The 23,145-nt window shown below is 35.4% G+C and overlaps 1 protein-coding gene across 3 annotated transcripts; it reads right to left on the reverse strand.

Annotated features, from left to right (window-relative positions):
* Positions 1-3,589: 3,589 nt before the first annotated feature.
* LOC127846773 (uncharacterized) lies at positions 3,590-19,410 on the reverse strand. Of its 3 annotated transcripts, XM_052378281.1 has the most exons (4): positions 17,933-19,410; positions 15,846-15,959; positions 12,359-12,472; positions 3,590-4,916 (listed from the first exon to the last, which is right to left on the reverse strand). In XM_052378281.1, exons 1-4 carry the CDS (start codon positions 18,380-18,382, stop codon positions 4,881-4,883), a joined length of 714 nt encoding a protein of 237 aa, XP_052234241.1. In that variant the 5' UTR covers positions 18,383-19,410; the 3' UTR covers positions 3,590-4,880. The 3 variants fall into 3 exon arrangements, 1 of the variants encoding a protein (XP_052234241.1); XR_008033660.1 differs by lacking the exon at positions 15,846-15,959 and having other exon boundaries at positions 17,933-19,399; XR_008033659.1 differs by lacking the exons at positions 15,846-15,959; positions 17,933-19,410 and adding an exon at positions 14,446-15,836.
* Between the last annotated feature and the right edge of the window lie 3,735 nt (positions 19,411-23,145).

The raw sequence follows: 23,145 nt of genomic DNA on the forward strand, positions 1-23,145 counted from the left end.
GCTACAAATTTTGTACATCAAGGTATCATAACATCCACAAAATCAATCAAAATACAAAGCGATTTTAACAATAAAATATACATTATTTTCAAAAATCTGAATCATGTTTATTCCACGTATTTCGGCGGAAAATTATATAACTAGTGATTAATATCGACATTGACGAGGGCAAGTTACCATTAAATAGTAAAAAAAGTTTACATATCTTGAAATATCAAAACTCGAACACATGTCATTTCATCACCATGGGGGCAGCCATTTTTAAATTAATAAATTAGAAAGAAACATGCTAAAAACTCACTCATCGCCTAATTGACATTCCAAGCGGTTGACGATGACAAATGCATTGGATTGTAATCTTTCCGTTGATGTATGCAAACTGCACGATAAGACCTCATAAACACTCAAAAGAATAACTATGTAAGAAGCATTTCACCAATGTTTACAATTGTTGTCGAATCACATTACTTATAATATTGCGCATAAAATAGTACGCTTACAGACTGACAGAAAGATCGATACGTAACTCCGTTCAATTCATCACGGTATACTATTATAATGATAATATATAATAATACATCGCTTTAACAATCTAAAAGTAGAAATAATTCTTTTAAACGGAGTTTTTAATAACGAAAGTGAAAACAACGGAAGTTGGATGGATATTCTGTGAGATGCACATCGGCTCCAGAAAAACAATACAAATAAACTAAAAAAGACGTGACGGGGACAATTTTCAGCTGGAAAATATTTGAAATAGGGTAAGTGATGATATCTCTACGTGGTCATTTTTGTTATTTAGTGCGATTTCTTGCTGATTAATGTTAATATTTGTTTTACTAGTTGCCACCCAACTGTCAAAATAAGTTATGTGTTTTCTCAGTTATGTGTATACACATACCCGGTTTTCTCACCACTGCACGTGGTTTCGACCGATTTGTTTTGCACGTTTTTCTACGGAGCACAGCGATGGCCACGCTTTCAAAATGGGTAGAAGGAATCGAAATATAAAATCATTCGGTTTGCCAATTTCTTTATATTCCTTTACAATTTTATATGTCGTCTGCAATCTATTTCAATTTGAGATGGTATAAAATTTGCAATTTGGTTGAGAGGTAAATAACACAATTGTTAAGCCTTGAAATAGAATTGTGACTCTTATTATCCACCATACCTGGATTTTTAAAAAGTAGTTACGTTTTAGTTATTTTTAGAAATGTGTTTATGAAATTTATCCAAAAAAGGCAGTTGAATAAAAACTCATTTGTTGTTTTATGACAATAATTTTCTGTGAAATGTTGCTAACTTGACCTTGTATATGTATATTGCTTTGTATTTATTCAACTTAAGGTAGTGCATATCCTTCCTAACTTTAGATTGAGATTTTGTAAATTAGTGTAAAAATGTATTGGTTTTAAACCAAAATATGAATAAAGCACACAAATATTGAATGTCAAAAATGTGTTTATGTTATTCTATCCGTCTTAAGCTTTAAAATGATATATAGTTTGACCATATTGTACCACATTGAATGAAGAAAATCCAAAGCGAAGTTTTAATGAATTTTATCCCCCCCATGAACCTTAAGTAATGCAGATGAACCTCGCTTCTGACATAGTAACTGATAAAACTATTTTTTAAAAAGTGAAATATTATGTGATAATCAGATCGATAACATAAACTATTTAAATCTGCTAGTATATCCGATAAAAATATATTATAATTGTCTTTGACAGTGTTGACGTTCAGTTGTTCGTGGTGACGACCGCATGTATTTATACATCTCTTACACTTCTCAAGATCTCTTTTCGGCTTTGGAAACGATATAAATTAAATGTCACCAACTAACCTTTCAGGATATCGATTGTCCGAGTTACATAATCCCCATTGACACCGTTTAACCATTTTTAATCGTTTTTTTAAAGAGGAAAACAAAAGAAGCTCGTTGGAATAAAAGTGAACCTAAACATGTAGCTTGTCTAGAAAATGGCGGACAGGTCGTTGCTAACGAGTACGCCCGATTAATCGATCGCTGATTGGTGGATCAATTCTAGTGGGCGGAGCGATTATAGATAAGGCGTCATGTCAATTTGCAAAGAGCGTTCTTTCAAAAGCTCACACTTAACAGACTGAATAAGTCACAACCCAATCCGTTAAAGTTACTGTCTCTTGCATTCCTTAGATAAATTCTCAATATGTATGGAGTAAATATAGTAATAACAAGAGATGTGTTCGTCAGAAACACAATGCCCCCTATTGCGCCGCTTTGAATTTTTTTTTTAACCTTTGATCTTGAAGGATGACCTTCAAGGATGACCTTGATCTTGAAGCATGACCTTGACCTTGAACTTCCACCACTCAAAATGTGCAGCTTCATGATAACGCCGCTTTGATTTATTTTTTTACCTTTGACCTTGAAGGATGACCTTGACCTTGAAGGATGACCTTGACCTTGAACTTCCACCACTCAAAATGTGCAGCTTCATGAGAACGCCGCTTTGATTTTTTTTTACCTTTGACCTTGAAGGATGACATTGACCTTGAACTTCCACCACTCAAAATGTGCAGCTTCATGAGATACACATGCAAGCCAAATATCAAGTTGCTATCTTCAATATTGAAAAAGTTATGGCCCATGTTAAAGTTTTCGGACGGAAAGACGCTATATATTTGACATTTGACCTTGAAGGATGACCTTGACCTTCACCTTTCACCACTCAAAATATTCAGCTCCATGAGTTACACATGCATGTCAAATATCAAGTTGCTATCTTCAATATTGAAAAAGTTATGGCCAATGTTAAAGTTTTTTTCGGACGGAAGGACGGACTGACTGACATACTGACGGACAGTTCAACTGCTATATGCCACCCTACCGGGGGCATAAAAAGTCACTCGATTTAACATACTAAGTTTATGTTCTTACCCGGTCCGCTTGCTTGATCAGCAAATTGCCTATTACGGAGAATTCCGAAGATTATCGGTGTATCTCGATTGCCGATCACACTGTGAGCTAGTACTCTACTTGATTTTGAATCGAGCGAAATTGTACTTTAAACTGACACATGGGCGCATGAGCCAAACGATTTGATGGGTTTGAGCATTTTGAAAATAATCGATATGACAACTTGAAAACTAGTATCGATCCTCAATTGAATTAATTGTTTATATAAGGGATAAATTTAAATGTAAAGATACATTGGTTTTTATTGGTCAGTCAGTCTTAAACAACCGACGATAATTAGTCTCCTGGGGACCGTTTCTTAAAACTACGTACGTTCAAAAATCATGCGTAAGTGCAAAACGTTCAGTTTGTAGCGTTTCTATAAACTTCGTAAAGTTACGTTTACCGTATTTTTGCACGTCAAATTACGTGTGCTGCAAATTTGTTAAGCTTTATAACATCTAACTGGCCACAACTCATAAACAGAAGGTTTAATATATAAAAATGTTCATCAGGGTCTGTAAATTTCAAAACAAGATGTCGTTTTTCTGGAAAGTGCTGGAGGGCTTAGAAATCCAAGATGGCGTCCAAGATGGCCGCCGTTTTATGATTCAATTACTTATAAATTTGAATTGAATACGTCTATTGAACACCTATATGTACTGACTTTAATATCTGATAGAAGTAATCCATTGATATAGGGCTTCTACCAAACAGATCACCAAGGTCACCAAAGGTCAAGGTCAAGGTCATTTCATGGTCAAAATGGAAAAATAAACGAAAAATTGAGTATTGACATATCATTTTCTTTTTAAATTCGAATGCTTTACATTTGCTGTGATAACTAACCTCTTTATTATATAGCCACATTTACAAGCTTCATTTTAAACAAAAGTAAATGCCTAAAATTGTGTTGGTAACCATGGTAACCAAGACTGCATACGCTATGTGGCCATTTTTCTGGTTCGTGGAAAGTCATTTGGCATTATAACCATCAAGTTTAATAAGTTTGCTTTTAATCTTTAATAAATACTTTAAGACTTATCAAGGCAAATGTAAAGAACAGCTATGCAGTGTTCCATCTATCATATTTATTCAACAATCAAATCCAACCAGTTATTAGTGCTTGATACAGACTCATAAACGTTATTTACAAATGTTGTAAATTATGAGGTTTTACATTGTATTTACTAATACAAATGATGCAAATCACAAATTATGTTTTCAAGTTACAAACACTGAAAAACAACTCCTGTAAACCAGAAAGTGACTGACTGTCAAACGTCCTACTTGTTGCTTTCGGAAGTTGTGGAATCCGCGTTGACTCGGCTGGCGCACTGCTGACCAACATGCTTGTCATCGCATGAGTTGTCCTTTTACCATCAACTGTTCGCTCATTCAGATTCCAGTTATCGTCAACTGCCACTACAAGCTTCCCCCTTTGGTCTCTAGGTAGTATATTGTCTGGTACAATACCACCAGAGTATGTTATTTTGTGTGATGCAATGTTCTGTTGGGCTGCTGATGTCAAGAATAACCGAAGATCTGGATATGAGATGGAATAAACAAGAGAATACATATCTTCAATCAGATGGCGGCTGTTGAGGTGTATCCCTAAGCCCAGGTGTGTAGGGGATGGGTTTTACGTGACAAGTGTAGTTAGGTCACAAGCAACAGCTAGACATCTTGTAATGGTCCTCTCAGAAGCTTCCTTGTAGCATTTTTGTCATGTAACCAACACACTGACTTGTAAAGAAGAGGCTCCACAAACTGCTTCTGATCTGTCAATTTGATTTCTTCTGGAGCGTAAAAGAAGTCATCAAATTTAGGATTATTCTCTATAATTCGTCTTCTCAAAATACCCATCACCTTATGAACTACAGCTTCATCTGTGTCGTCCTCTGACTCTGGTAGTTCATCGTATGAACACTCATTGTCATCTTGAATGACCTGTTCCATCTCCTTTGACTTTCTGAAAGCATCATTAATAGTCAAACTAGACAAACAAACTAGGTCAGGCTTTTCATGCTGATGAATAAAGGATACCTCTGGCCATAATTTTTCAAACAACTTTTTCAAATTGGAACTTTTATAAGAGTTTGCATCATTTGAACATCCTTCTGATTCAGCAATTTCAAAATGTTTTTTTAATGTAGGAAAGAAGAACACCTTTTTATCAACAACAATAGAATGCTCAAATTGATTTTTAATTATTTCATCAGTTATTGTGTATGAAATTGTTTGGTTTTCAGAAGTGGCCTTATTGGGTGTCAGCCCGGAAAATGCTTAAGTATTACACTGGTAGTATTTAGTCAAACAACCTTTTTTCTATGATATCGAGCCTCAATGGCTACAAGATCACCATTTGGAACACTTGCCAATCTGTCAATAATTGCTACATCATTTATTACAGTAGCAATATCTTACACTTTGCGATATATAGAGTTAGAGTCTGAAGATATAGAAGTTTCAACTAGGCCAAACAAAAAAATGTGTGATTCGGGTAACCCGACCCTACCTACGATTTTGGTCCCGACCCTACTTTTTTTCGTCTTGTAAAAAAAAGATCTCTGAAAAAAATAGTGCCCGAAAATAACCGCGCATTTGCCACTTCCGCTATCGTTATCAATCATCCGATTTTACGCCCGGCAATTATCGATTGCACACTATAATCCAGCGTAGAATTTCATAAATTTCCAAGGATACGCATAGTATTGACGATTTGGACAGACACGCTCCATTATCCGCAAAGAGTCGCTTTCGCACATTTTAATCCCTTTTGTTGAAACATCTCTGTCTGCACAATAGGTCAGTAGAACCGCTAAGCGTTTTTTAAATGGACCGGAACTTATTTCATACTCGACCTCGAAGTCATTAGAACTAATGTTCTGAGAAAGTTAATGATCATTGGACAAAATGATATGTGTTTTTAAGTGTTTACATGGTTTCCCAGGCGCAAAAGAAGAAAAACCAGACGGGAATCATTTACAAACTCAGCCGAGATATCATTAAAAGATGTTCTGATTGCAATTAATGATGATTGTCTTCTAGCGCGTCCACAATATATCACTATAGCCTCGAACAACTGCCTCACCTCCTTGTTTCACTATAGCCACATAAGAAAACTGCCCTACCCAACGGCGGCCATGTTTTTAAAAGGACAAGGGCCATTTTCAAACTATGCTGATATATCATTTGAAAAAAGGTTCTATGCAAGTCTCATAATGATTGTGCAAAACATCAGACTTCTAGAGTGTCACAAGGTTTAACTATACCCATGTTATAACAGCTGCTACCCCCTCCCGCAGACAGCCATGTTTTTAACGAACAGCAATGTGTACTCAGATAAGATAAAATCATTGTGCACACATCAGCAGTGAAAACAAACATCTTGGGGAAGAAATCAGAACATGTTATCAGTAGAAATCACTTGATGGGGATAATTGTCTTAACATTTGTGCTGAGTTAAGATTTCCCACACTTAATGATAATATCCTTGTTTTTGGGGAGCTTTTCAAACAAACTTCTCACAGGCGGCCAAATTGTTTTACCGCCAAGGATAAGTTTTATGACTTTAATCACATTTTTTGTCTGACTCAGGAATTAATTTCAAGCAAGGATGTATTTGGACGCAACTTAAAATATAAGTCGGGTGAAATTACAGCAACATTTGCCGAACAGCGCCAACGAGCAGAAGCACACTTTTGGCTCTACCTTTAATCCAATTCCAAACACACTTGGAAAAAAATATTTAGATGAACACGTTACTGAACAAAAACGCATTGTAATCGGTAGATTAACGAACAATTTGCTATAATTAATTGCATAGATAGAATTATACAAGCGATTGCGCTAGAAGCCTTAAGAGTTAATCGATTAAGTACACACGCAAAAATAAGTAAACATATATATCGCACGAAGCGCTTTTGAACAGACACATTTTTTTTCTTCAAACAAAATTCGTTTCAATGAAATAAAAGACACATTGTTTTATAAGTACTAATTATAGTTTAGCAAGACTCTTTTTTCAAACGTACTACATATATTTAAGCATGCTGTACTGTGACACGCGTATCATCGAAGTTGCAAACTGTGACCTATTTCGGCTTGAATCAGCAAGCTACGACTTATTTTAGCTTGGGTTATCAAGCAGTAGAGGGCTATAAGTAAGCTTTCTTCCACCTCGAATATAAACGAGTTCACTCGCATTAAGCTTTACTATTCGAATACAGTATTACTATGGGGAATGAAATACATACGACAGAATTGCAGATTATTATGTTCATGTATATATGGCTTTTTCAGATTGAAATCGGAGATCTGGGCCGAATTTTGCAACAATTTAATTTGTCAACCAAGTTTTACAAGCAATGCAGTTAACCGCCCTATAAATTTTTTTAAACTGAGCACTTTTAGATTACAAGATAAACGCGTTGGTTTCTGTCCACTCGAACAAATGTAGCTGATAATTTGCTCCGATTAGTGCAGATTAACTGAGGAAGAAGAGCATGTGTTGGGATTTTCGTTGAAGCCATCCATCCACTTCTCAGAAAACCAATCATTTTTGCCATCCGCCAATACATGTATCAACCGCTTAAATTTGACCATTCCCTCCGAGATTGAGGCTATTCCAAATGACACCGAGCTGTTCAACCTGTATGATTATGCCTTCCCAAATGACTATTTTGGACTGCAATGAATTTGATCAAATGTGTGAGACAGGGGATAAGAACTACTTGAGATAATACAGCCACGGTGTAAATCCAGACAACCATAGTGTATTCAGTTTTCACATTTAATTATTTTATGACTGAATGACTATGCACTTCAACAAATTTGGCATTTTTACATTCATTTTGTATTTGCAGTGTAAGATACTCTTCAGAAGAATAACGAGATATTGTTCTCTGTTTCCATGTTTTGTTTGTTCTCTTGTCAATTATTCAAGTTCCTATTTGATTAATCTGCATATGTCTAATTGCATATTTGTTCCATAGTAATTCAGTGCAATACGACGGTAAGTACTTATTAATTTAAAAGCACTTACCATAGTATTACACTGACCTGACTGTTGAGAGATTTGCGTGTGTAGTGTTTTAGATTGAGTTAAAAGTTGAATGCTTATCAAAATGCTTTCTTTTTGTTTATTCTTTCTGTAAAATAATATAAACAAGAACTATTTTTAAAAAAGATATACGGCGTTGATTGTGGTCGATGTTTATGAACGATCAAAAGTTATCTCTATGAGATAAAAAGTAGCGGATGCCTTTTTTCTGCGCAGTTCTTAGCTACATTATAAGCAAATCAATTACGGGGTGTTGCGCCAGATTTCGTGGCTTATTTTGCTTTATGTGATATTATTACTCAGATATCTATATTTACAGAATAGAAAAACACAAGAAACATGAAAATAAACGAGTGCATATAGGTCAGCCGGCAATACTCGAATCTTATTTAATTGCATAATTATAGTATAGTGAATTATTGTGCTCATGCTTAATAAACTGGTCTAAATGGATAAATATTTCTAATTAATTTTATCAAAATTGGTCCTTATCATGCCAATGTTGAAACCAAATTAAAAATCGATGATTGACATACCACAACAATATCGCCGAATATCTTTATTTAGTACCTTTCTGATCAAAACAGACTTCAAGTGCACAAAGTTTACGAGACGGCGTTTATATAAAGATTTCTGCAACTGACCGCAAACTGAACTTGATACCTTGCGGATTGGAATGCAATGCATTACAGTCACTACGTTATTGTCAGTAAGACCGGTGTAACACAATGATCGCAACCCCTTCTGCGAACTCCGTTGATGAACTGTAATATAAACTCTGACTTTCACAAATGGCCGCGAATTGACCCGAAACCTCGCGGGTTGAAATGCAATGCAAGTAAGTACTAAATATGACAACATAGCCTTTAGTATAAACGCTTTTGCGCTGGTAATTATCTGAAAATAAAAGGTGAACGCACAAACTGTATTTATGTCGAAAATTGATTGTAAAACTGTTCTATCTATTGAGCCTTTTCATTAGAGATAAAATTGTTTCATGCAGTAAAACAGTGTAACAAAGACGCGGATATGTTTCCAATGTTCTTGTGTTATACTCAAATCAGCCAATGGAATAAATGAAGTGTATTCATTCGTACCTAGCCGCGGGAAATTTTATTTGAGTATTATTGGACACTTACAAAGGTCAAGTCAGGGTGAAAAGCTGGCTTAATACAGCTTACGCCGAAAAAAACGTATAGGCAGGGGTGCTCAATAAACTTAAGTCACTCGAACCTGTTACGAATTTGCAAAACAAGACGTTAAAACAGATGGGTTGTTTTATACATAATTAGCAGTTGAAAATGTTATGAAATGAGAAATCCACCATTATGAACAATGTCTCATTATCTCATAAGCTTTTCAAATACCGTCTGCTGCAAGACGCATATATGACTCTGCAGGAACCAAAGCGCAAACTTCTAAAATGATATATTTAAAGCACTTTAGGGCACTGCAGACGTAAATTCACAACATTGCAGTGAAATAGAAATTTCTTATCTTAAAAAAAAAACAGTTTATACAAAGTTTTCAAATTTCGATAATAATCCTTCTATATATTTCTTTAGGACAAGCGTTTGAACATGCTCATTTTTGCATGCACACACTATCAAAGATTGATTGTAATTTACATTTAGTTACAAACTGTTTAATGTTACAAATTCTTTTTTGAATATATAGATTTGTTTATTCTATTATTTGCATTGCATCAATCGTTTTCTATTAGATATGCAACACGTGGGCTATTTATTTTAAAAAGCGGGAAAGAATCGAGGAAGGATTCCGACTTTTACCAGTTTACGATAGAGTGTCCTTTGATATCATAAGGCATGTATTCGTATTGAAGTATACGTTTGCAACGTAGGAATCGTGAGTAGGTGAAATGTTGAGAAGGAATAACTGAACAATTGTAAGAAAGCCATACTACAACATTCAAACAAACTGAAATATGTCATACAATCAAGCTCCCCTTAATATCTACGAGTTAATCCAATCCGTTACAAAACTATGGTATCATTGTTTTAATGAAGGAAACATAAACTGAAACAAGAGCTGTCTCCGAAGGATAAGACATGTCCCCGAAGATGCTCTGATAATAGGAAGATGCTTTGATGGAAACATTAGGTTAAAACCGGATATTTGTCACTTATGTATGATATCAGTACCTTTACAAATGGCTTATATATTTGGCAAATTTTGCTATAAATTAAGGTCCGTAACTCTGAAGTGCCCAGGTCAATTTAACTGGTTATCGAACTTGACCTAGATTTTATGGCTTAACGGATTTTCATGAAGATTGGTGAAGATCCGATGACAATTGCTTGAGTTATTTAGTGGAAACGAGAAAGACACTTTTTTTCGTTGATTCAAGGGCCGTAGTTCAGGAGTGTCTGAGTCAATTTGGCGGAATTTTGTTACTCGACGTAGATCTTATTTCATGAAGTTTGGTGACGATCCGATGAAAATTACATGAGTAATTGAGCGGAAACGCAATTCTTTTATGATTCAAGGTACATTTGGCTGATTATCGAACTTAACCTAGATTTTATTGCCTTACACATTTTAATGAAGTTTGGTGAAGATCAGATGATAATTGCTTGATTCATTGAGCGGAAACGAGAACAACCCTAATTTTACGATGATTTAAGGGCCGTAACTCAGGAGTGTCTTGGTCAACTTGGCCGATTATCGAACTTGAACTAGCTGTTATTGCCTTTTACATTTTCATGAAGTGTGGCGAAGATCCTATGACATGTGCTCGAGTTATTGAGCGGAAACATGAAAAAACCAAATTTTACGATGATTCAAGGGCCGTAACTCAGGAGTGTCTGGGTCAATTTGGCCGACAATCGAACTTGACCTAGATGCTATTGCCTTGCACATTCTGATGACAAATGCTTGACTTATTGAGGAAACTAAACCGGATGGACGGACTAACTAACTAACGGACGGTGCGATTTTAATATGCCGCCAGAACCAAAGGTTCGGGTGCGTAAGAACAAACATAGCCAACATACATCAGCAATCGTGTATGTTTTATCACATGGGGCCATCTCTGCATTTCTAAATAATTATAATGTGACAGCATCTGTGTTTGAACCATAAATATGTTTATTTGCAGTATCGAGCAAATGATAGGAAATTAGCATTTGCTTATGATGAGCAAATGTTCCTATACTCAGTTTTTTTTATCTGAATCGTCAAATTATACAAGTCTTGTCAAAAACAACACCGAGTCCGTAATAACTTTAAACATCACCTTCTCATTTTATTATCAGTACTTTAATTTGGCATTGATGTGTGTGTGTGTGTGCTCTTTTATAATCAATGATCATTTACCATAAAGGCGGCATCAGCCTTAATTCCATCGAATGCCTTTCGCTAATGGTATATTAATAGATCAGTGCAACACTCAGTTAAATGCTGTTTACTTTTCAATCACTTAGTTTAGTTTTACAGTGACACAGTGATCTGTTTGGACCATAAGAGTATTTTGAGGAATTATTGGTTAGCTATATTAACACCTCATTGTGCTTGATACACGGTTTACAAATGCAAATGGCGAAATAAGCATTCTGAGTTTTACAATCATGAAAAAGAACAGTGTCATACATTTATTTCTACACTATTAGTTTGGAAAACTGTCATGTCTTAATATAATGTGTACAGCTTGAATGAAAATCTGGACTCCGGATCGAGAAATCTCAAAATCTGTATCTAAATGTTCCAACTCCTGCTGACACTGTTGAGAAACAATATATGTTGATTGCTGAAATATCGGCCTGGACTCATGTAATAGCTGGTTAGCATTACGGTATCTGCTTCGTCTGCTGTTTGAGAAGGACGGTCTGTATTTACGTTTATTGCTCCTGCTAAAAACAAACGTTTAGGAGTAGAACGAACAGTTCGCAATCTGTGGTTTGCCCACGCCTCATTCCACGTGTCAAGTTTATGGTTTATGTTCGAAAGGAAAACAAAATGCAGTGCGTATATGTGGCGCTCATCCAGAGGATCTAGAATACTTTCCTCTTCCATATAAAAGAAAAGGTCATGGAAGTAAGACAGAACACCTTCGTACACATCCCTCCACATTCTCTCATGCCTGTTATCATTCCATAACCGTTGTCCAGCATATATCTGGCAATATCAAGATTTTCCATTCCTTGATCTGTTCGAACTTTCTTTGGAATCCCATATTTTGCTACAGCTTCATTTAAGCAGCCGTATACTGTTTTGGACTAGTTGTTATCGATACATTTAAGAAAAACAACAAAACGACTGAAGCCATCAACACCACCAGAAATAATGAATCTCCATCGAATTAGCTTGTGATTACTATCAATGTGCCATACATAATTTGGGGCCTCCACGTTGTAGATTCTTCTGTGCAAACGTCTGTGGCGTCTCTCTCGAATCCCTTCTTTATCGACAATGTGCAGTCGTTCTCTTAATTGGGACCTCTTTACCTGTACGGAGTGCAAAATAGTCTTGTTAATAAGAGACATTTTAACATTTTCTTTTCCACCTATCATTTACAATGGGTAGCGTTCTAATCACCAAGGCAATACAGTATAAATAATCTGTCTTATGATTGTAAAATAAATCAATACAATAGGAGAGCCGACTCTATCTTGAAATTGTCTTTTGCAAAAAAGATGTTAAATTGTCTCTTTATAAGGGACATGGTTCAGTAGTCTGTTTCCATGGAAGGCAACTCACTATTTTGGATCTTAGTCGATCAAGCAGTATGAACTTTACGAATTTGAAATATGATACTGCTGACCTCATCAACACATTCACCAAAGTCAATCACGCATGTCGGCATTTCCAATGACAATTATGACTGGTTCAATTTGAAATTGTCATGATCGCAACTGGATCTTTTCGGACTGTATTTTTTCCTTTATCGCCTGCTTTATTAATAGTGGAATAACACTATATATCTAATTATAATATATGGTGACATATTGTTTGCTTCGTTTGCTTATGCATATTCTAAAATGACTGAACTATATGCAGAAATATCCAAGAATCCATAATCGAAAATATTTTTTTGCACAGGATATATATGCATTTTTTTCAGCTAGATAATACCGACAAGCAATCATCTAAATACTATGTGCATTGACTACGGTCTTTGCAAATTTTTCCAAGCAAAACTGAATGATAATGGATCAGGAATAGCAACACACGGATATTAATATTGAAAGGTGATTTGGGGTTACGCCTTTGTGGAGATTCTATCGGTTATATCACGGCGACAAGTACCCCTATCAATGGCCCTTGTATTTCATTACCAGTAATCCAAAATATTATTTCCAAGCCACTGACTGCTTTTTCCACGTGAATACAGAAGTTTAGTGGTGTTAGACGAATAAATCCCGTCATTAAACGTCAGAGAGAATGTTGGCCGGCCAAGTCGTATTTCGAACATCCAACCCATGTATTTAGACTCAGACACTACCGACTGATCCTGAGGCCTCCGTGCACTAGTTATTAAAGTACTTGATTTGAAATCACAAGGCAATGCCCGCTTGCGACCATTTCGGATTTTCGTGAGAAGAATTCTTCCGTGTGACTTGCGGAAGTTCGATATTTCTATCCAGATTATCAATCTAGTCACTAATGAGCCGGGTAGCTCAATATATCTGAAATAATGGAGACACGATGTAAAACCCTATGCAAAGAAACTCAAAAGTGACTGAGCTATTGATGCGTGTCTAGAATAAGTATATACCACGGGCTGCATTGGGAAGGTTTCATATGGGAAAGCAGTCAGTAGCTTGAATACAAGTGTGTGAAGTGGGCCTACTATGGTGAGAGTACGTGAATGTAGGAATAGAAAGAGTGATCGACGTATTATTACTAGAATGCTTTTGTATATGACCTGATCAAACACAATTCCAAACAAATGCACTTTACTCAGATGTCACTATATCCGATTATCTCATGGAATGGCCCATATTTACTAGACATAGCTTTTTAGTAGAAAGAAGGCCCGTATGAAGGACAATTTAATTGAAGGGGCACAGTCTTTCTAGGGGGTGGGTCCCTCAAGAAAATGTCTATTCCTAGATGGCACTGGTGTGCTCTGACAATGTTTCACGCGTTCCAAAAAGGTAAAAAAGAAACATAAATCTATGAACATATCAACTCAAATTAACATCAATTCTAAAATCTATGATAGTACATTTTTGGGCTAGGTGCACTCACTATTCCTACGGGCCTGGAAAGTATGGGCAGAGCTTTGGGTACTTGATGGGTATCCGTAATTCAGTTACATTATAGCTGCACACGTATATAATGTCCTCGGAATCAATATAAGACTTCCTGGTCATAGACTGCTTTCCAACATGCACAGAGGGGCATAGAGGTAACATAAGTATAGTAAGTATATTTGGAAATAACGTAAATGAAAGTAAGAGAAATGTACGAGTACCTTTATTCCTCTCACACGAAGTATCTGTCCTATCATTTTCTCTCCGCAGCGAGGATACTCGGTAATAAGCTCTCTGACACGTTTGTCTAGCGTTTGGTTGTCAATATCAGTAAAACTGTGCACATATATGTTGAACTGACTCATTCGGCGAAACACTGTTCTCTCTGATACATCCAACATTTTAGCCAAATCTTTCACAGTAAAGCCCGATTCCAACAATGTATGAATCATATCCTTTGTTATTTCGAACTTAAACACCTTGTTCTTTTTTCCAAATGGGATACATTCAACACGTAATCTCATCATATCTGCATTGCTATTAATTCCAAGATTAACAAAGTCTTTCCTTGTCAGTTTACAAATAATGTCAGGGGTTATTTTTTCGCTCCTGATTTTCAAAAAATGTGCATCCAAGTTAACGCTTCTTAAAACACGTTCCATTGCCTCCATTTTCAATATTTTGGTTGAAGGTTATGTACAAATACAGGTAAATAATGGGTATGTACAGAACACATTACAGTATTTGCAGAACAGTTGGTTGTGTTCGCAGAACGTGTAGTCATTTCGAGATAACGGTAAGGATTGTACACAATGAACTGCGATAAGGATACGTTACAAAGTTGCACACATAAAACACCATAGTCTATATAGAACAACGGTAAAATGCACAAAACGACCAGTCTAATATACAGAACAATTGTTCACTTACTCGAAAAACACTTGTTCATAGAGAAATGCCATAAGCACATAATAAACATTTGTAAACACAGAACAACTTTAAGATTTACAAAGCGAATTGCCGAATTTACAGAACGAATTTTACTTTTCAACGAACAAACTGTTTTTCATAGAGAGCGGTTTTGATAACACTACAACACTACAGTGTAACTACATAACGGAGTGTGTATTGCACAGAACAAAGTGCGCTTTGTAGAGAACAACAATAAAATCGGATAAAACCAATTGAAATATGTACATAACGATTTGTATATTGCACAGCAAAACTCGTCATACATACATAACGCATTATCTAAAGCACATAATGATGTGTAATTTGCACACAACAAAAAGTGTTTTGTACAGAGCAAAGTTAATTCTGAACATAATACAATTATAATTGCACCTAACAAAATGCGAACTTTACAAGACGGAATTTTGTTTGTACAGAACGATAGATGGACTATATATAACACAATGCAGATTTCACTCTACAACTTGTTGCTTGTACCTAACGATATTCGAATCCCACGTAATGACCATAGACATGCAGACAACGAAAATAAAAGTATATAGGCGAGACAGCTGAGGCGTTCCATATTAAAAAGTTACTATAACACCGTGCTTGCAGAAATAATGAATCTCCATCGAATTAGCTTGTGATTACTATCAATGTGCCATACATAATTTGGGGCCTCCACGTTGTAGATTCTTCTGTGCAAACGTCTGTGGCGTCTCTCTCGAATCCCTTTTTTATCGACAATGTGCAGTCGTTCTCTTAATTGGGACCTCTTTACCTGTACGGAGTGCAAAATAGTCTTGTTAATAAGAGACATTTTAACATTTTCTTTTCCACCTATCATTTACAATGGGTAGCGTTCTAATCACCAAGGCAATACAGTATAAATAATCTGTCTTATGATTGTAAAATAAATCAAGACAATAGGAGAGCCGACTCTATCTTGAAATTGTCTTTTGCAAAAAAGATGTTAAATTGTCTCTTTATAAGGGACATGGTTCAGTAGTCTGTTTCCATGGAAGGCAACTCACTATTTTGGATCTTAGTCGATCAAGCAGTATGAACTTTACGAATTTGAAATATGATACTGCTGACCTCATCAACACATTCACCAAAGTCAATCACGCATGTCGGCATTTCCAATGACAATTATGACTGGTTCAATTTGAAATTGTCATGATCGCAACTGGATCTTTTCGGACTGTATTTTTTCCTTTATCGCCTGCTTTATTAATAGTGGAATAACAATATATATCTAATTATAATATATGGTGACATATTGTTTGCTTCGTTTGCTTATGCATATTCTAAAATGACTGAACTATATGCAGAAATATCCAAGAATCCATAATCGAAAATATTTTTTTGCACAGGATATATATGCATTTTTTTCAGCTAGATAATACCGTCAAGCAATCATCTAAATACTATGTGCATTGACTACGGTCTTTGCAAATTTTTCCAAGCAAAACTGAATGATAATGGATCAGGAATAGCAACACACGGATATTAATATTGAAAGGGGATTTGGGGTTACGCCTTTGTGGAGATTCTATCGGTTATATCACGGCGACAAGTACCCCTATCAATGGCCCTTGTATTTCATTACCAGTAATCCAAAATATTATTGCCAAGCCACTGACTGCTTTTTCCACGTGAATACAGAAGTTGAGTGGTGTTAGACGAATAAATCCCGTCATTAAACGTCAGAGAGAATGTTGGCCGGCCAAGTCGTATTTCGAACATCCAACCCATGTATTTAGACTCAGACACTACCGACTGATCCTGAGGCCTCCGTGCACTAGCTATTAAAGTACTTGATTTGAAATCACAAGGCAATGCCCGCTTGCGACCATTTCGGATTTTCGTGAGAAGAATTCTTCCGGGTGACTTGCGGAAGTTCGATATTTCTATCCAGATTATCAATCTAGTCACTAATTAGCCGGGTAGCTCAATATATCTGAAATAATGGAGACACGATGTAAAACCCTATGCAAAGAAACTCAAAAGTGACTGAGCTATTGATGCGTGTCTAGAATAAGTATATACCACGGGCTGCATTGGGTAGGTTTCATATGGGAAAGCAGTCAGTAGCTTGAATACAAGTGTGTGAAGTGGGCCTACTATGGTGAGAGTACGTGAATGTAGGAATAGAAAGAGTGATCGACGTATTATTACTAGAATGCTTTTGTATATGACCTGATCAAACACAATTCCAAACAAATGCACTTTACTCAGATGTCACTATATCCGATTATCTCATGGAATGGCCCATATTTACTAGACATAGCTTTTTAGTAGAAAGACGGCCCGTATGAAGGACAATTTAATTGAAGGGGCACAGTCTTTCTAGGGGGTGGGTCCCTCAAGAAAATGTCTATTCCTAGATGGCACTGGTGTGCTCTGACAATGTTTCACGCGTTCCAAAAAGGTAAAATAGAAACATAAATCTATGAACATATCAACTCAAATTAACATCAATTCTAAAATCTATGATAGTACATTTTTGGGTTAGGTGCACTCACTATTCCTACGGGCCTGGAAAGTATGGGCAGAGCTTTGGGTACTTGATGGGTATCCGTAATTCAGTTACATTATAGCTGCACACGTATATAATGTCCTCGGAATCAATATAAGACTTCCTGGTCATAGACTGCTTTCCAACATGCACAGAGGGGCATAGAGGTAACATAAGTATAGTAAGTATATTTGGAAATAACGTAAATGAAAGTAAGAGAAATGTACGAGTACCTTTATTCCTCTCACACGAAGTATCTGTCCTATCATTTTCTCTCCGCAGCGAGGATACTCGGTAATAAGCTCTCTGACACGTTTGTCTAGCGTTTGGTTGTCAATATCAGTAAAACTGTGCACATATATGTTGAACTGACTCATTCGGCGAAACACTGTTCTCTCTGATACATCCAACATTTTAGCCAAATCTTTCACAGTAAAGCCCGATTCCAACAATGTATGAATCATATCCTTTGTTATTTCGAACTTAAACACCTTGTTCTTTTTTCCAAATGGGATACATTCAACACGTAATCTCATCATATCTGCATTGCTATTAATTCCAAGATTAACAAAGTCTTTCCTTGTCAGTTTACAAATATGGTCAGGGGTTATTATTTCGCTCCTGAATTTAAAAAAATGTGCATCCAAGTTAACGCTTCTTAAAACACGTTCCATTGCCTCCATTTTCAATATTTTGGTTGAAGGTTATGTACAAATACAGGTAAATAATGGGTATGTACAGTACACATTACAGTATTTGCAGAACAGTTGGTTGTGTTCGCAGAACGTGTAGTCATTTCGAGATAACGGTAAGGATTGTACACAATCAACTGCGATAAGGATACGTTACAAAGTTGCACACATAGAACACCATAGTCTATATAGAACAACGGTAAAATGCACAAAACGACCAGTCTAATATACAGAACTATTGTTCACTTACTCGAAAAACACTTGTTCATAGCGAAATGCCATAAGCACATAATAAACATTTGTAAACACAGAACAACTTCAAGATTTACAAAGCGAATTGCCGAATTTACAGAACGAATTTTACTTTTCAACGAACAAACTGTTTTTCATAGAGAGCGGTTTTGATAACGTACTAAACACTACAGTGTAACTACATAACGGAGTGTGTATTGCACAGAACAAAGTGCGCTTTGTAGAGAACAACAATAAAATCGGATAAAACCAATTGAAATATGTACATAACGATTTGTATATTGCACAGCAAAACTCGTCATACATACATAACGCATTATCTAAAGCACATAACGATGTGTAATTTGCACACAACAAAAAGTTTTTTTGTACAGAGCAAAGTTAATTCTGAACATAATACAATGATAATTGCACCTACCAAAATGCGAACTTTACAAGACGGAATTTTGTTTGTACAGAACGATAGATGAACTATATATAACACAATGCAGATTTCACTCTACAACTTGTTGCTTGTACCTAACGATATTCGAATCCCACGTAACGACCATAGACATGCAGACAACGAAAATAAAAGTATATAGGCGAGACAGCTGAGGCGTTCCATATGGATGTGTAGAATCTTGCAGAAATGAACCACTTTGTAGCTTCTATTGACATCAATGTCAAGCATGTTTATACTTGGAGATTAATCTCCCAATATTAGAATTGTGCCTTATTCATGATTAAATTACATGTGCTGATATATATGTATTGAGTGTCTCATTTAAAACAAATATGCACAGTTTTTGCAAGCATAATATAATAAGTACACAGGTTATCAGATAATTTGCAAGTAAAATTTTACAAGGTTTATTTAAAAACACGTTCAGGTTAAAAGTGGCAATATGCATTATTTCAATAATGTTAAATTAAAGTCAATATATCTGCCCATTAAACTCTTAACAATTGTTCCATGATTTGGAATTGGGTTAAAACTAATTATGTTTAATCTTCGTGATCGTTATACGTGATGCATTTAACGTACATAAACTACAGCTTTGTCACAAACATGACTTAACATACCCTCTCACCACTTTGAAACAGCAAACAAAATTGTGTCTTGAACATCATACACTTCATGTTTTTGCCATATTTCAAGTTTCAATTCTATCGCTTAAGAAATATGGAAAAAGATCACTTCACAAACGGAGAAAATTGTATACGTTTGCCATAATAGGTTTACCATCAAGGCTAAATAACTCAAGAACGTGTGGATCACTGCTCATGAAAAAGTGTATTGCACATCTTCACTTTAAAGGGGTTTACATATTCCAAGTTTCGATTCAATAGCTTGACAAATGAGGTCGCTCAACAAACTTTAAACATTTGATTCGGAAAAACAAACAAACCAATCATCCGACCAACCAATCGACCGACCGCCCAACAGCGTGACTCCTACAGAACTCCCTGTCAAACTTCGGTGTATAATTATGTCAATCGGTTGTGTGTTGTTTTTAAAAAATATAATTAGCAATTAAAAGCCCACATATAGATCTATGAAATTGACACAAGATATGGTCAACGTACCGCTTATAAGACTTTTTAAAAGTGGTATTTGTGTTTTTGTTGTTAAACATCAAACACTATTTTTTTCATAATTTTGTTTTTTTAAATGCTTTTCAGTAGATAAAAGTGGCCTGGTATACGTATACAACTAAAACATGAAACCCGGTCGACGACGACCCCTATTGGTACATACGAGCTTGATACAAGATTGTCACTGCACAGTTTATATTTTGTCTCTAATATATACATATATATAATGTAGTGATACTAATGTGAGCATGTAATATACAAAATGTTTATTATTGCTTCAAAGAGGAAAATTGTGAATCGAATTACGTGTCAATGTTTTTCGAACAGTTTGAATAACAGTTATGAAGGGGGTTTATTCCGCCTGTCTGAAAACTGGAAGGGGGTTTGTTCCGCTATGTAAGGGTGTTTCTTCCGTTTATGCAAAATGTGAAAGGGGGTTTCTTCCGCTATGCTGTATTTTAGGGAAGGTGTTTCTTCCAAAGGGGGTTTATTCAGGGATTCGTTTTGACAACACCCAACACTTAATCCAGTTTCGTCTAGATTTTCTGTTGCACCAGTATAATAACTGTTTCAATAGTGACTAATGTAAACGTCCGTAACGATAAATATAAAGTGTGTTAGATTTGCAATTAATTTTGAGGAAATGTCAAATTCCAAATCATTCGCTATATCATTCTGTTAAAATGTACCACGGATCATTAAAAGGAAATTTAATGCACGCACGCTTTCCATGAGTTTGACGTGACGTTGTTCATGTAGGGAATAATTTGCGCGCGCTCTTCTCCAGAGAAAAGATTAAAACACACTGTACATTTACAGTTTGTTTGAAGAATGTGATAACGTCGAGTAAAAATTAAATAGGGAAGAGTGTTTCGGATTACAAATTTAATTATGCGCATTTGAGAATTCAACAAGAAACGGAATATGGTCCGATTTCTAGGACGCTCATACTTCGGTACGATGGGTTTTTTTCCGGATATTCCCATTGCAAAAGCATGTGAGCCATCGCAAAGACCAGAAAAAATACCTACCCTACCTAAAAACATTTTCAGCCGTTTCCCGAAACACACAATTTTTTTTGTTTGGCCCTAGGGACCAACTTCAGCTAAAACTTCTTGATGTATTGTCTCTATGACGGCTGCACTTTTCACCACAAATGAAGCACTATGATTTCCAGTCAAAGTTCTCAAAAGTGGACCTCGTCTTAAAAAGGTGTTTTTGTGTTTTCCTTGTCATTCATTGTTGAGTCATCATAGGACCATCTGGGCCTGAAAAAACAGAAATACATATGAAATCCTTTGCAGAAAAATAGAGAATTTGAAATGACATTAATGTTCTACTCTCAATGATCATGTTTGAGAGAAATCAAACTATGATATTTATGAATATCATTATCATTGTCATACCAGACCAGGATCACCACACGGTTGTCATATATGTCTTCAGTACACTCCTCTGCTTCATTTTTTGAAGCAAACAAAAATCATCTTTGATTTAATAATAATTATAACTTGCCTGTGTTCTCATTGTAAGTACATTTATATCTAACTATTTAGTATACACAAACCTCTTTCATAAATGACTGTAATAATGGATCAACAGAATTACAATTAACAATACATACTTTCTTACTTTGCAGTCATAGTAGATCTTTAAGCTCTCTCCAGATGTAGCCATGTGTTCTTCCCCGAAGACTGTGGCATTCCCTTGGCTGATGAAGTTCTTTTGTCGAACCTATTAATATATTCCAAACAATGGTTCAGAATAAGCAGAAATTAACATATATTAGGCATACACAATAATTCATCAACAGAAAAAAATATAAAAAAACTCAAAGAAGTTAATTCACAAAATAATAAAATGAGTGAAAACAATGTCCGCTTACTAGTACCTATCCGAGTACTACTCAAGTTTTGGAAAAAACAAATATTAGCACATCTTATTAAATACAAAAGACAGTGTAGGTTTCATGTTAGGGTTTCAATTTTCACGCACACTACTTTTGCATGTATTTAAACGGATTTTAGTAAATATATGTGATGAATAACATCAATGACATTGCAGACAAATTTCCTTGTGATGATGTTTGAGAAATAGTTTTATCAATTAAAATCTCTTAACATAGCATGTAGTTATGAAACGAACAATGAATAAACATGTTAAATACTTACCATATTAGATGTACATGGAAATGAAAACTGTGAAAATGACAAAACAAGTTAGACATTGGTGTCTGCTAACTTTATGTGTATGGTAAATTTATATCAAAGGGGAGTAACTCAACAAATGTTTAGTGTCTAAAATCAAATAAGTCTTTATATTATTATAGTTGTCACAGCTTTCAGAGTTTAAAGTTGACTCAGTTCATAAAAAAGGTATATAATTTCATTTAAATGGATAACATTTTACTGGTATAAAATCATAATTTAAGTTTGAAGCTATGAATTAACACAATGTATCAAATGAAAGTACAGTTTCGAATCACTTCATCAATTAAAATATTATTTAGTGATATCTGGATCGTATTCTTGACCATAAAGTTTTCTTTTTCATTTGTTTAAAAGGATATTAATACACTTATTAATTTTACCTGATTTTAAGTACATTTTAATCAAATACTTGATAGTTATACATAAAGATATTAGACTTGGCCCCCAAAATTGGAGCATTTTTTGCTGATTGTCAGTAAAATATGCACAAAAATGCATTCCATTACATGGTAATATGTAAATAAAGCATTTAAGATACACACCCCTTTCATTTAATGTTGATTTAGAAGGAGGATAGCAATATTCCCCACATAAAATAAAAGTTGTAATGTATACAGTGAGTAGGACACTTTTTACGGCCATCTTGGACGCAATTTTGGATTTTGAAGCCTTCCAGCACTTTTCGAACAAATGAAATCTCATACCATAATCTAC

The sequence above is a fragment of the Dreissena polymorpha genome, chromosome 9, assembly GCF_020536995.1.
Source record: "Dreissena polymorpha isolate Duluth1 chromosome 9, UMN_Dpol_1.0, whole genome shotgun sequence".
In the NCBI taxonomy this organism is placed as follows: domain Eukaryota; kingdom Metazoa; phylum Mollusca; class Bivalvia; order Myida; family Dreissenidae; genus Dreissena; species Dreissena polymorpha.

Excerpts from the sequence above, each read along its gene's own strand:
- LOC127846773 (XM_052378281.1), bottom strand. The coding sequence starts at position 18,382 with ATGGAGGCAATGGAACGTGTTTTAAGAAGCGTTAACTTGGATGCACAT. Across the intron at positions 15,960-17,932 it reads TTCGTGTGAGAGGAATAAAG|GTAAAGAGGTCCCAATTAAG; the intron begins GTACTCGTACAT and ends CACTCCGTACAG. Across the intron at positions 4,917-12,358 it reads ACGTGGAGGCCCCAAATTAT|AAAGTCAAAGGAGATGGAAC; the intron begins GTATGGCACATT and ends TGATGCTTTCAG.